The 14,774-nt window shown below is 47.4% G+C and overlaps 1 protein-coding gene across 1 annotated transcript in view; it reads left to right on the forward strand.

The window, feature by feature from the left end:
- The window catches only part of RBM20 (RNA binding motif protein 20), a 65,914-nt gene that overhangs the window by 31,633 nt on the left and 19,507 nt on the right, over positions 1-14,774 (forward strand). Inside the window, exon 3 of the mRNA XM_085319113.1 lies at positions 12,434-13,613. Within this exon, the coding sequence (XP_085175239.1) occupies positions 12,434-13,613 (1,180 nt within the window). The remainder of the gene's footprint in view (positions 1-12,433; positions 13,614-14,774) is intronic.

Consider the following 14,774-nt stretch of genomic DNA (forward strand, 5'->3'; position numbering starts at 1 on the left):
TTTTTAATCTGTTTGAATATTACTATACGGAGGAGCATAAGAACTCAAGAGGGAGCACRGGTGCTGGCAAAAGCAAAAGCAGAATAAGTACACGTGAAGTTTTCTGCATGAGGTATGAAGACAGTTTCTTTCTTCTTTCTTGGGGGAAGAAAATACTGCTCTATCGCTATTTATTTAATTATAAAAGTTGAGACTGGTTTAGCAAACCTAACTGCAGCCTAAAGACAAATATGAGTTTACTCTTTTAAAGCAATTTGATGGATTAGTGTGGAAATACAGACCTTTTATAGTGGGTTCAACCACAGTTCTGTCTCTGTGCCAGGATCCCATTTCTTAGGGTGTTGCAGAAAGCATGACTATAAAGCTCATTTTTGTGGCATAGAAAGAGATGCTTTTTCCTGCCGCCACCATGTAGCTGGTGGTTTATGCCAGGAAGTTCTCAGGCTTGTGTTCAGTCCAGACTTCACGGTTTATACGAGAATCTTCTCCAAGTGGGGATGCGCCTGTTATTTCGATATCTACATTTTTTTTTTTTTGTAAAAAAAAAAAAGAAATCTGCTGTAATACATGCTCAAAWTGACCTGTCACATCCCTGCTTGGCTTTGCTGTCTAACATTGATGCATCTGAGTTTCAGGATGTGTTCCAAATGACATACTCATGTTTTTTCATAACAGTAATATTATGTTCCAAAAGCTCCATGGATAGGGGCAGAATTTGCATTTGGTTTTGGTGCTCTTTTTAAAAAGAGATTTCTAAACTCATTAGAAGATATAAGAGTCCAGGGAATATGCAAGGCAATTTATATGAAATGATTGATCTCCAAATTAGGAAATCATGCCTAAGCAATCCCCAAGTAGAATATTAGTGAGCAAAATTTCCTGAAAAGCTTACAAGACTTACAGCGCTTCATCAGATGTATTACTGCCTTTCACTAAATGATTTCTCTCCACATGTGCCATCTGCTGAGTTACAGTTTGTCCTCAGCTGCGTTACTTCATTTTTGCATTTTTTTTTCATGATACAAATGGTCTGGATGATGTTTTTTTTCTTACTCTCATTATTATTCCAAGAGTGCCAGCGGACCCTTTTAGTCTCAGCAGCCTGTGGAAGCATCACATTACCTTAGAGGGCATGTTAGGCAGTTGGGAGACTTTGTGTGTGGGAATCAAGACTAGAACCAGAACATAGTTCTCATCCGAAAGCAGTGAGGAGGCTCCCAGTCGAAATTCAACAGGTCAAGAGGCATCGCGATCTCTGATTTCGCGCTCAACTGGATTTACTTCCAAAAATAACATCTATTTTTGGTTGCTTTTAATTAAGGCAGCAGAAAGACTGGAAAGGCACATTACAACGAATTTTCAGTGTTTTATTTTGAATGGCAGGTCTTTTCTCAAGGGGAAGAAGGACCACCCTCCGGCTTCTTTGGTTTCTTTTTTCCCGGCGCAGCAGATAGACGAGGAGAGGACATTCCACGGGGATGAGATTTGCTGGGAATGCAGTCGTTTTGGGGCAAGTTCTTTTCAGGGTGTGAAGTGAAACAGGAGTATTTGATGACAGATGAAAAACGTAAGTTAGGGAAAACCGTAGAGCTGAGAGAGTGAATCTTTGCCCTCTCCAGAGAGAGCCGAGAGCGTGCCGCCTGCGCAGTAGGTAGTGTTTTATAAAATCAGATTGCCTGTGCTTCTTGCCTCGCTTTCCTTCGTTGCTGGCCTGTTCTGACTTGGTGGAAAAATGCAGCTACATCTGTTGACACAGTAAAGTTGTGGACTGGGAYACAGCAAAGCTGGCCCAGGCTTGCCCGTGCTGCCTGGTTCGGCAGCTGGAAGCTGGGAACAACCWGCAGCCTTCGGTCCTGAGCCGCCTGCAGGCAGCGGTAAGGCTGAGCTCGTTCCTGGCCAGAAAGGTCTCAACGCGGTTCCCAGGCTGGACTTGCCATATGTGATTCATGTGGTTGTGCTGGGTTTTACACRAAACAGAGAACTGAGGTTGAAATGAAGGTTGATTTGTGTTTCTTCGTCCTGCTTAGTACAATACGGAAGCAGGGGACGGCATGAGGACGCCCGCTGCAGAAGGGAGGTGCATCAGGCTTTAGCAGAGCTCTGTAGGTTTTACTTATTCCCTCTCCTACCCCAGAATTTTCCACTCTTTCCTGATGGGAGTTGCATGTGTGGAGGAGAATGCTTGGAGCACCTGTTATGTGCCTTTCCCCCTTCAGTCACGGTCCTTGCCATCTCTTAAAGATATGGCTCCTTATCTGGAGAAAAGCCAGAAATGTGAACAGTAGTTTTCTCCTTTGCAGAGATGGGGAGAGCGCGCCGAACTGACGCTCCAACCAAGAAAGAAAGAAGGCAGGAAAGCAGATTAGCAAACCCGCACAGAAACACCTTGGGACTCTGCTTTGCGTGAGCGTGAAGTATTGCAGAAGTATGATTTTTTTTTTTTTTAAGAGTAAGCTGTATGCACTTACAGGACGATCTGGTTTGTAGGTTGTGTCAGTGCAGAGTAATTTTGGAAACAGCATCTTARCGCAGAAAAAATCTTGTCACATATCGAAAAGCTGTTGAGGTTGCAAAAGGTTTCAAGACCAACACTACTGCTGAAAGAAAGTTTAACAAACTTTTCCTCTTTCCCACGARGTTAATTGAGTGCCTGGCTGAACAGCTGTAAAGAGGGAGATCCGACTGGCTGAAGAGCCTAATAAACCCGAGGCAGAAACAGGAGCATTTGGCTTATTTTGGGAGGACAGCTCATTCATTTCCTAATTGAAGTGTGTATGCTGTRGTGTGTTCTGCCATTTAGCAGAGGGGACATTAATCTTTGACTAATGAGAAGTGTGGGAAAGATCAGTAGTTTTTGACACCCGGATGTAAACTATAAAATATTTTGGTTTCGAAAAGGGGCAAAGCTTGTTCTTTGATGGCTTTGGCTTTATGAGGCTGGACCAGCAACGAGGAAGGACCGGCTGAGACAGCTCCTCGGGTGAAAGCGGGCGGGGAAGACGTGGGGTTTCTGCGTCGCCTGCGGCCCTTGCGTTGGGGTCGGAGCCGAGCCGGCGGCACGGCGTTCCCGCGGGCGCTGCGTCGGCCCGGCACGGCGCGTTTCCCTTCGCAGAGCGCGCGGMCGGCTAACCCGGGCTTCGGCAGGGACGTGCAGGCTTCCTAGCCTCAAAACGCCAACTGCGGTTGGAAGGCGGCCAGCCTCGTGAACCCCGCTGGGGAGCCGGGGGGTGGAAGCGGTACGTGTCTGAATGAAAAGCGAAATCGTGCAAGACTGTGACTGCGCGGGGAATTCTTGCTTGCTCTGTAAAAGTCTTCGTGTTCGTCAGCATGTCCCCTTTGCCCCGCAGCTGGTCCTGCTCCGCAGGGCCCCGCGGCGCGCAGCTCTGCGGAAGCAGGCTCGGGGCGCGTAGTGCCGCCGGCGTGGCCCCGGCGCCGCGTGTCCCGCCCGCCGGCCCTCGCTTTGGGGCYGCTTTTCCTCGCTCCTAGAGCGGCGACTTTGCAAAGGGAGCGCGGGCGGGCGGCACGCCGGCGCCCGAGGGTGAGATCGCGTGGCGTCCTCCGCCTCTTCCCCCGCCGCACCCGGCCTCGTCTCCCTCGCTGTAGCGGTTAGCTTTGATTTTTAGTTCAGCCATTTGACCTGCTTTGTGCAATCGCTTCTGAGGGCGCTTAGCTTTCCGTACGCCACGGCTTTTCCGCTACAAAAGACGTTCCGGACCGAGTTGCAGCCTGTTGATTTCCCAGGGCTTACCGCCCCGTAACCCGCCTTTTGGGCCGCAAGGGTAGGCACAAAGCAGAATTACCTTAACGTTGTGGACAGCTGGTGGGCTAGAGTTGTTTTCAAAACCTGAGAGATGTTAAAACACCAAAATACATGAAAAAGYGGTTGAATTTGGAAATGCTATCAGTGAATAGAGTTCCCTGAAATAAAAGAATAAGATCAGAGCAACATTATTAATGGTTAAAAAAAAAAATCTGCAACTGGTACTGTATACTTCAGAGATGGCGTTTTGTTTTCAGAAATAATGTCTGGGACATAATACATGAAGAAAATCAGCACCTTTTTACTTTTTTTTTTTTTTTTTTTTTGTTAATAGTGGTGGTCACAATTTTGTTAGACTTTTCACAGAGGAGGGAAAATTGAATGCGAGTCCCAGGGTGTTCTGAGATTAAAAGAAAGACCAGTTCCACAAGGTGCAACATCTGATGTGCCAGCAGAGGGAAATAAAGCCTGCTTTTTTTTTTTTTTTTTTTTTTTTTCCTTTTCCCTAGCCAATAGATTGCTCATGTTCATAGTGAGACTATGGCTACCGTGTAGAAACATACTTTAAAAACAGGCAAAACCAGCAAGCAGGAATTAATGGGGGTTAATGCCCTGCGTGATCCCCACGCGGGGCTGCCCGCTTGTGCGTGCGGTGGTAGGAGCAGAACGGGACRGATCCTTGCTGGAGCGCAGGGGACGGGTTAATCCCTTCACACTTTTTCCTTCCTCGCAGCTGCCACATGCAGTTCTCTGGAACCTGATATTTTTTATTAAAAAGTGATTCTTATTTTCTGTCTTACTATACGAATCAATTTTACCATGCAGAGCGCAGCGCAGATTAACTGTCAGTTCCCCCTAATTAATACTGAAGGCAAAGAGGGAAAATAAAATAATTGACACTATTCAATATGGAGTGCCTGTCCCCATTTTGTTTCCTTCGTGGAAAAGTGCTTTTGGTCCCTGTTCTAGATGTAAGCGCTGGCCGGTGTTATGTTTTGTTTTGAAAGGTTGCTCGAGTGGCATTTTATTATTCAGGACAATAAATTAAGTTTCTCAAAGCCAGAGAGTTCCAGCAATTCTGGTACAGTCTATTTTCTGCCAGAAGGAACACACTGAAGTCTGATTCATACCAACTGCTGCTTTTCAGCTTAAGAAAAATAAATAAAACCTCCTCTATATCTTTGGAGTCCCATTAAAATTTCTTTAGCGCAGAAATTTGGATGCATTCAAGAAAAAATGAGTAACAGTCATTGCAAAAGAGACGCTGAAAACTTCTAGGCCCAAATGTGCCGCATATTACTTCCGTGTAACTGAACTGATATTATGGCTCAGTATTGAAGTCTGGTTTCAAAGAAATCGTGCAAAGAGCATGTTCTTCTTTGATGTTTCATGTTTAAATTAAACATAGCCAAAGAGGGACATGGGAGCGTTGCTCTTGCTCCACYGAAACCAGGAGCGCTTTGCAGCACACTGTAGTAACAGTGGAATTAGATCTGTGTTTCGTAAGATTTGTGTATAATGTGTGTATACCAGTAATATATGAGATGTAAACAATAGGAATTTATAACATTTATATACTTTTAAAATATACATTAAAGGAAAACTGAAAAGGAGGTCTAAGTATATAGTTATATAATATGTGTCATAGGAAAACCATAGYGGTTCTGATATTCTAATCAAAATTCTGATTTTAAAAAAGAAAACAGCAAAGACTTTTCTTACTGCTCCAGATTTCATACTTTTYGTTTAAGTATTTGTGGGAAAGAGAAAATAAATCCTATGGCCACTTTTGATCAGAGCTATTCCCGTGTATCTCCTCGCACGCTGCTGAGCTGCGRCGGTTAGCAAAGCACACCACGTAAACTACTTTTGGAGGCGGTGGTGATCCTCGATTAATTATGAAACAGTTGTGATGCTCCTTTGCGGCTTCTYGTCCCCAGCTGGCACTTCTGAGCTGGCCTAGGGTGCACACAGCTCAGATTTATCTGCCTGATCTGCGTAGCCTGGGCTGTTATCATTATGAAGGCTGACTATTCGCCTAGAGACTTAAATGACTAATATGATTTTTTTTAATTGAGCTTTTCAAAGATATCACTGAGATGAATATTTAGAAACAAATGGATAAAAGGCTGGATTGTAATATTTTAGATTTCTTCCTCGAGCAGCAATCTTTTCTGTAAACACAAATGAAGCCACTTAGAAATAAAAATCTTCTTCAGTGCTTTAGCCTCTCCACGGTTACGTCATTTTCCCGTCTACCAACTGAAGATACTACCTTTGCGACAGTGCTTTTATACTGTCCTATATTACTGTGAAATAATAATACGTATGGTTTATCCAGATGAGGAATTATCTGCCTACCGCATTATGCTTCCTACTTTGACATACAAATGTGAGCGGCTGTGCCTCCAGGCAGCGCGAGACAGCGGTGTGTTCAGGCGTATTATTTTYGTAGCGGTTAACAGTGCCACGCGGGAAACGCGTTAGCAGAAGCTGCAGTGAGATATTACTGTAATAACTTTTCTGGCAAGTCCTATATATACCCACGGTTATTTTTCGGTTGGCCTTTGTCCTCTGTGATGATGTAAAATGCCTTGGATGGGCTTCTGCCCTGCTTCTCGTGTTTCRTTTTCTTTAGAGGCTGCAGTTTCCTAATTTTCCCGAAATCAGGCTGAGGTTTGCAGGCAGGGCTGCGTGGCGGTGGCGCACGTTAAATGTCGTGGAGCAAAACGAGAGCTTCCCAACCCTCCAAAAATCATCACCGTGACCTTGGATTTAGGTATTATAGTCCTCCGTCAGTAGACTATGTCCTCTACTTAAAAGGAGTCAAACTTTGCCTAAGTGTTTATGGGGAGATGCATTAAACGAGGGAAAGCAGAAATTAACCCAACGTACAGCCTGGGTTTACAAACAATGCAAGAAACTTGTTTCCAGGGTAAAACATATACTGAATAATGGGGAGAGGAATTGTGAAGGCYACTGTGGACTAGGGCTCCCTATTTTTGTTGTTCTTGTGTTGTAAACTGGGATTGTCRTCCTGTGTCGCTGGCACCAGCATTTGAAAGATAATAAATCAAAAAGAAACAAATATTGCCGTAACGAACCCAAAATACATAGTTGATTTTAAGTAACAATCCAAACATCAGCTCCCAGAATTATAACAGGAATCCTTAGTAAGAAATCTCAGCAGAGATGATCCAGCCTCTTATTTTTGCTGTTGCAAGTGGGACAACAGCTTTTTTTTTCTTTTTTTTTCTTCTTTCTTTCTTTATTTGTTTATTTTTTATTTTTTTTAGCAGAAGGGATTATCAAGGAGAAAAGGATCTGGTCTCTTCAGCTCAGAAATCTAGACCACCAGGGGTAAGAGATGTCCTTGGATTACTGGTGTTTTAAGAGGGAATGGAAGGGCAAATCATGCACTCCTCCTTGGGAACAGTCCTAAATCTATTTGACGCTTCGATGACTTGGATGAATGAAGCACCCATTAACTAACTTGGCAGATGGTGCCAAGAGGAAAGGATTTACAAGTGCTTTRGAGGCAGCATAGGAATCCAGAGTAATCCTGACAAACTGGATCCGAAATAACCTGGACACACCATTGATGAGGCCAATATGAAATGGTGGTTTAAAATCCATTGGGCAGTCAAAGTGAGAAAGGACTGTGCCAGCCTTTGCTGTGGGAAGTCAGAGGAGACAGCCTCCAGGGATCCCTCCCAGGTGCCCTCTCTGTGGTCCTCAAATGGCCAATAGCTCTTTGGAAAAGGAACTGGACATAACAGTGGACCTCAAGGTTGTGCTGGTGTGGAAAAATGCAATTGCATGGGGTGTTATGGACAAGTGCAATACATGAGACGTGCAGAAAGATAGACTGAAGAAGCTGAAATGGTTTTAGAGAAGGCATAGCAGCTGAAGGAGGACAAGAGGAGCGGGTCTCAGTGTACACTGAGATGATGGCACAGGGCAGCTGGCTAAAACAGCTAGCAGAGATTGGGACTAGCTGTTAGAGACATTTTTCTAAGAGTCAGGAGAGCTGAGCAGTGAACTGTCCCTGGAGGCTGTAAAATCTCCACGTAGGAGGGTCTAAAGAGCCGATTATGTGAATAGGTCAGGAATGGCCGAGTTCTGCTTCATCGAGCCCCAGAAGCTRCTCCAACCATCCTCCTGAGGTCCCTTCTGATTTTATTTCTGTGATCCCAGCCACCATCCGACACAGAGCTGCTGCGTTTGCCTCTTCACCCCATCCCTTTCCCAGTGGCATTGCCTGACTTCTCTGCCTATAAACAACGGCCAAGACAGTTTGGCTCAAAGTCTCAAATGGGCAGAAAGGGTCCTTGGTAGGAGTCAAGCACTTCACTCTTCTATCAGCTTGGTAAAGCTCGAGCTTRGCAGCTTTGTGATAATATTTTACATTTCATCTTCCAGCTGACTCTCAGGTTGGAGGATTGTCCAGATAATAGAGTTTATCATTGCCAAACATATGCAAAACTGTCTTGGCAAAGTATGYGTATACATTGGCTGGGGTTTTGTTTCACTCCCTCGATAGTATAATGGAGGGCTTTAAAAACTGTTATTTGGGATAAGAAGGGTTTTACTTCCAGCTTATAAATGTATTAAAGTAGCTTAAGGTTTTTAGTGTTCCCCATCATTAGCTGAATTTACTGTGAAACATGATCTTGCTTTTTGAATCAATTTTAGCRAGAACTCAGCAAAAAGAATAAGTTCTGCTGCAGATTATTTCAGAGYTTAAATTATAAAGGTTATAATTTGTATAATTCTATAAAATATAAAGGTATATTTTCCTCCTTTCAGCAGACTTTCCAAGCTTTTCTGACCCAGAAAGTCATTTCCCTAAAACCAAAGAAAATACTTCTTGTGGAGCTGCGGAGAAAGAGAATACTCATTAGTATCGGCCACAGACAATCTAGCAGTATAGGAAAGAGTTCCTATATTCATTTTTTAACCAGTGAACTATCTTTGTTGACTTAAGTGTTGATTTTATTCAACAAGCGAAAGTGAGTATTAAAGCCTATATTCTTGTTGTGATCAGCAAAACAGTGTAACATAAAATATCGTTCCAGTAATTAATCTATTCTAACAAAGACGTGTATTGTTGAGATTGCTGAATTTTGTGTCTTTACTTACACCAGTGTCTGAAATACAGCTTTGCGGTCCCCTTAATTCAAGAGGCCAAATTCTGTCCTCATGTACAAACAGTTAACCACACTGAAATACAGGAAAATAGTGCATTTTTATTTAAAGCCAGAGTTTATCCCTGATATCTTATTAGTTTCATCTGTATAACAATACATTTTTATGTTTTRGATTTGCTCTTTTAGTACTGCAGCAATTGTTCTGAAGGAGTTTAGAGAATGCAGCTCTAATGTTGTGAATAAATGATATGTCACAGGGAAGGGCTGTTCACACTTGTGCACAACAGAATATGATTGATTTTCGTGCTTGGATAATTAGAAAATGGTTCTCTCTGATGTGTTCAAGAGTCCTGAAATAAAAATTCAAAGTTTTTTAACTGTGTTAGATAAACTGATTTAATAAAGTTTTTATTGGATGAAAACCAGCATGCAAACAAATACAGTATCATAAATCTAATAGGAATAGTATGCTAATGCGGAGCAGTCATATATTTAGAATACTTAAGTATCTCAAGAGCCTTGGCCATTTTAATTCAAAAACAGGCAGAGTAATAGAGATATCTTGGAAAAAAGTGCAYGTTTTGAATTTTTTGAGAAGGAAAAATATTTAAAATTTTATCTTTCAAACATTTGGACAGGACGATGTAATTAAATGTGAAGCCAAAAGTGTCATATGTGGGGAGGGGATGCAAAATCTTAGAAGCCAGGCAAGTTTCATGCAGAAAGCAAGAACACAAATTCTGCACAGATTTGAGTGAGTCTAGTTCTTTTTATATATTCAAACTCATACTCTATGCAGCATTTCAAGTATTTATTAAATACTGTTAAATAGTTTCTAAATARCTGGTAGCAGCTAAGATCATCTCTTTCTTAATTGTTTTTTTATTCCTTGATTTTGGAAGGTGCCAGGCAACACTTTAAAATCCTTAATTTTGTCTGTTGAAATTCAAGCTCCAGGTTATCTGTCTGCTCTGATAGATGTGTTTCGCGTTCAGCCTTTTCATCACTCTTATAGACAGGATTACTCCGGTGATCCAGCAGTCTAGATGCTTTAGCTCGAACACTGTGTTACTCGCTGTGCTCGGACGCTGAAGGCRCAGTAGGGATTACGGGGGTAGCAGATGGGCTGCACTGATTTGCAGCGATACAGCTCTGCCAGCACTTGCCTTTTCATTTTGAGTGGTGGTGGATCTTTGATGCATTTCTTCAACCGTTCACCCCCAGAGCCATGCAAAAATGTGTTTGGTTGGTGCAATTCCTCACGGAAACGGCACACGAGTGACCCGGGCTCTCGCTCTTTTTTTAGGAGAAGGAACATCTCTGTCCTTGCTGGTGGTGCAGAAGTGCCGCTGGGATAGCCCGAGCGCACTCCATATGCAAAATAAATAAACAAGAGAAGGGGGCAACTTCTGTTTACTTTCTGCGTCGCCGACCTTGTAACCAGGAACGCGCTGAGAGGGGCAGGAGCGGACTTCAGCGGCGGCAGGCCGGCTCCCCCGGCGCTCCGGGAGGACGAGCGGCCCCTTGAGCCGCGCCGGCTCCGCCGCTTCGTCCCGCCTGCCGCTGCCCCCGGCGGGGTTTGCTGCGGCGCGGCGTTGGACGGCGCTTGCAAGCCGGCTTTTGTCTGTAACGGCGTGCGGCGCGAGCCCTCCCGTCCGTGCGAGGCGGCGGCGGCGGCGCGGGAAGCGCGCTGCTCTCGGCTGCCGGGGACCCTCGTCGCTCCGGGACGATGCGGTCATCCAAATGGCCTTTTGTATTTTTGGAGACAGATGTGCCTTGCAGTTGCTAGTGGAAGTTAAATGTTAAATATGAAACCCATTCATTTTCTCTTAGTCATACTGTGGATTTAAGCAGATGTTTTTCTAATTTGTGGTTTTCAAATGCAGCGGGCTGACAAGACGTTTGTCGTTAACTACGGCTTTATCCCTGCAGTCTAGCAAACTGGGCAGTTACTAGCGGCGAGTGCTGTGTGGCGGCCGGCACATAGCTCCCGCCGCTTTGAAAGGCCTGAATTGAAACTTCATACGCTTTTACAGTGTAAATTAACCGAGCTTTGGGCCACATCGCTGGTTTTCAGCAGTACTCTTGCTCTCGTTTTAGCAACGAGTAGCCATTTGCAAGGTGTTGAACAGCTGCGCCGTCCGTTCGCCGAGGCTCCGGGCGGCGGCGAAGGGCCGGGCTGGCGTTTCTCGGGCAGGGGCAGGGAGGAGGCCGGCGGGGCCGGGGCGGGCTGCGCGGCGCTGGGGCAGCGCGGCGCCCCGAGGGGCAGCGCCGCCAGCACGAGCAGGGTGGCTGCGGCAAGCGGCAGTTGCCTAACGTTTTCCATTGTTGGATTTCACTTGCTTGTAACTTCGCGTTGGGATGAACTTTGTTATATGTCCACAAGCAGCTTTTTCTGTGGGCAGGTGGGTGGGGTGTGAACTGGAGAGTTATCCCTGCCATTCCCAGGGGCTCTTCCCAAAGCTGTGAACCACTGAGTGCCGGAAACCATCATCCCCTCTTCTCCTATTTTCCCAGTTCAGGAATTCAAGCAGGCAATGCAGTCCATATGTATTCATCCCGTTTAAGAGCCTTAAAGAAGAACACTCAATGCACTTCTGGTTTCCAGAAAGTGTAAATACCTTGACTTTGACCAGCTGATCCTGCAGAAATTTTGTCTKACGTTCCAGCTGAACAGGGAAAACTTTTCAAGATGGTTTGTTCATCATTCTAGTTGCTGCCATTTCTGTTTCTGAAATAGCTGAACGAGTCTTGGGTACAAATATTTTTCTTCATCTGTCTAACATTAGTTTTTGCTCTAGCCTCTGCCAAATCATTTGCTTTCTTTCCTCCTCTGTATTGCCCTCTGTGTGATAGGGAGGCTATTTACTTTTTTACAGAATGGACTGCCGTGAACGTGAATTAAATGAGGATCGTAAACAGTTAAAATAATTATGAGTGTGATGTATTGCATCCTCCTAAATACGCAAGGTGTGACATACCTATTGGACTGGCTTTATATTCCCATTTTGTGCTTCTTTCTTCTGTGGGAAAAGGATGACCCTTGTTCTTAGTGGATGTGGTAGTAACCTCACAAAATCAGATGTCTCAGCAGCAAGATCAAAGGCTGCGTAAGTTGGAGACAGAGCAAAACCCTCAGATGTGGAGATGGTCTGGGAGRGCTTTTGTTGCTCCTGTTCCTGTTCTGCCTTAATGTTTTAGGCCTGAATCCTACAGATATTTTAAACGAGCTGAAAGCCAGATTCGGAGCTCTCAAGGGTTAGTGCAGGATGAAATGGGGACTTCAAGAGTCCTTTTAAATCMAAATGTTGTAGGGAGACAAATAAGTCAAAGATACAGCAGCGGATGCTTAAGCAAAGAAGATGGGTTAAGGCTCTGCTTTTAATCATCACCTTGTTTTTCCTATGTTTAGGTAAGCTAGATCTCCAAAGGTGGCTGTTTATCCCATGCGACGCTTTAGGAGGAAGCAACCACAGTTAAAATCCAGGTTAATGTACCTAACCCGTGTCCCGATCTTTTCTAGCGCTGCGAAACTCCTGGAGAAGACTCCGTTCTCTGTCAGCACCCCGAATCCGCTGCTTCCTTCCCCTGCAAGTCTTCAGCTCGCCCAGCTCCAGGCTCAGCTTACGCTGCACAGGCTGAAATTGGCCCAGACAGCAGTGACCAACAACCCGGCGGCTGCCACCGTCCTCAATCAGGTCCTCTCCAAAGTGGCTATGTCTCAGCCGCTCTTTAACCAGCTGAGACCTCCTTCCATGATAAACGCTCCTCAGGGGCATGCCGCAGGACCGCCGCAAGGGCCTGGGATCGCTAACGCCAGGTTCCCGTCCAGCGGGCTGGCTTTTCCAGCGCAGAGTCCGGCGCTGGCGGCGCCGGGCGGGAGCCTGGGGCCCGTCGGGACCATCGCGGCCCAAACCCCAAGCGCTATCGTCATGAACCCCTTCGGAGGCGTGATGGCTCCTGCTTCCAGCCAGCAGGCTGTGGTCGTGGGTCTGAACAAGGCTGGCCATTCCTCCGCGGCGGGCGGGTTTTACGAGTACGGCAAGCAGAGCGTCCCTGCTGCTCAGGTGTACGCTGCGGAGGCGGATCAATGCAGCCAGCACGGCTTCCTGGCCGGCGCGCCGCATCCCGTCACCTCTTCCGCGGGGGTCCCCTACGAGGGACATTTTGGCCCTTCGAGCCAGCCCAAGCACGACGGCCAGCCCGGCTTCCAGAAGAACGTCTACGGCGCGAGCGCSAAAGGCCAGCACGCGGCGGCGCTGGCTTTCCCCAGCGACCTGCACGCGAATTCCCATCAGAAAGGAGATCCAGGCCCCATCTTACATGGCACAGGTACAAACAACCAGTGGGAAAATATCCCTAATTTCGGCAGCCAAAACAAGCCTGACCTCATGCCCGGTGACAGCATGTGGCCATCAACAAGTCAGCAGTATGAAATAAGAAACGAGCTCTACAACCCCGAAGAGCCGACACCTGACACGAAGTTCAGCGCCGTCGCTGCCCCCGCTTTCAACAGGCTCAACAGCAGTAAACAGGGTTTCAGCGGCTCTCGAGCGAGGCAGAGCGAGGAACTGAGCAGCAGCACGGCCGACGTGCCCCTGCGCGCGCTCCAGCCTCACGAGCTGAACGACTTCCGCGGCGTAGCCCCGCTCCACTTCCCGCACGTCTGCGCCGCGTGCGGCAAGAAAACCTTCGATCTGCAGGTGGGTGGTGTGGACGCGCTCGGAAGCGCGGCCTGGAAGGCCGGCCGGGTCGTGGGCGCTGGCGGGGCCGTACCGCTCCGTGTGCCCGGCGGTTTCGGTGGCCGCGTGTCCGAGGCGCCGGGCGCAGCAGCGCCCCGCGGCCCCCGCCTCGCCCGCCCGCCCGCACACCCGRGCGGAGCGCGGACGGGGTTTTGTGGGCCCGGCTTAGAGCGCTGTGTATCTGTCTCACGGCAGTTACCCAGGTTTCGAGATCTGGTTTTGTTCCACGTTTTGCTGTGAAAACATGAACGAGAGGATGTGCGTGTGTGCGGCAGCCCCATGCTGAGAGATCACGGTATGGGCGTGAGAAATGCGAGATCCGGGCTCAGGTTGTCGCTCTCCTCCGATGGCTCCAAACCAGGCAGGGGAGGAGCCTGAACCTGACCCTGAACCGCTTCTCAGGCCAGCACTGCGATCGCCCACCTGCAGGTTCACCCGGTTCCCCCCGCCCCGTCCCTGTGCTTCTGATCCCCGAGCCTTCCTAGTAAAAGCCTCGTGGAAACAGTTTGCTTCAGCGGCACAGCACATTTTGGCAAAACGTCTCTGTTGGGTTGTCCTCCGTCGGAAGCAGGAGGAGTAGCCCTGAGAAAAACGCAGGATTCGGGGTCCTCGGTAGCTTTGTCAGGGAAGCCACAGGCTGCTGAGCACGCGCAGCGCAACCCGGGGTCCCGGCTTTGCTCCGTCGCTGGCACCTTGCGCCTCTTCTGGCCGCGCTCGCACCGTCACAGGGGCTCCAAATTCCAAAAGAAACTTCCTGATCGTCCGGGAGCCTGTGCGTAGGGTCACGTCGCAGGTCGGGTCTGSAGAGAGCCGCCGTGGGCGCTGGGGTGGCCCTGCCCTCCCGGGGAGCCCGGCCGGGCACCGCTGTCGGTACCGCACCGCAGGACCGGTGCCTCCTGGCACGGCGTGGCGGTGGCCTGACGAAAGGGGGGGRTGTTAACCCCTATATAGGAAGGAAGAAGCAGCAAATGAAATAGCCTTTCCCTTTTACTTTTTGAACAGCTACTTGCGAAGCTGTTTGTCTTGGTGACTCCTGCAATGGTACGAAATACCCGTGCGTGGCGCAGGCTGCGCTTTCTTTTCCATTAGGCATTTTAAAAGCGGGAGGAATGTCACGGCAAG

Source organism: Rhea americana, unplaced genomic scaffold (assembly GCF_003343005.1).
Source record: "Rhea americana isolate MKP2758 unplaced genomic scaffold, rheAme1 scaffold_57, whole genome shotgun sequence".
Classification (NCBI taxonomy): Eukaryota; Metazoa; Chordata; class Aves; order Rheiformes; family Rheidae; genus Rhea; species Rhea americana.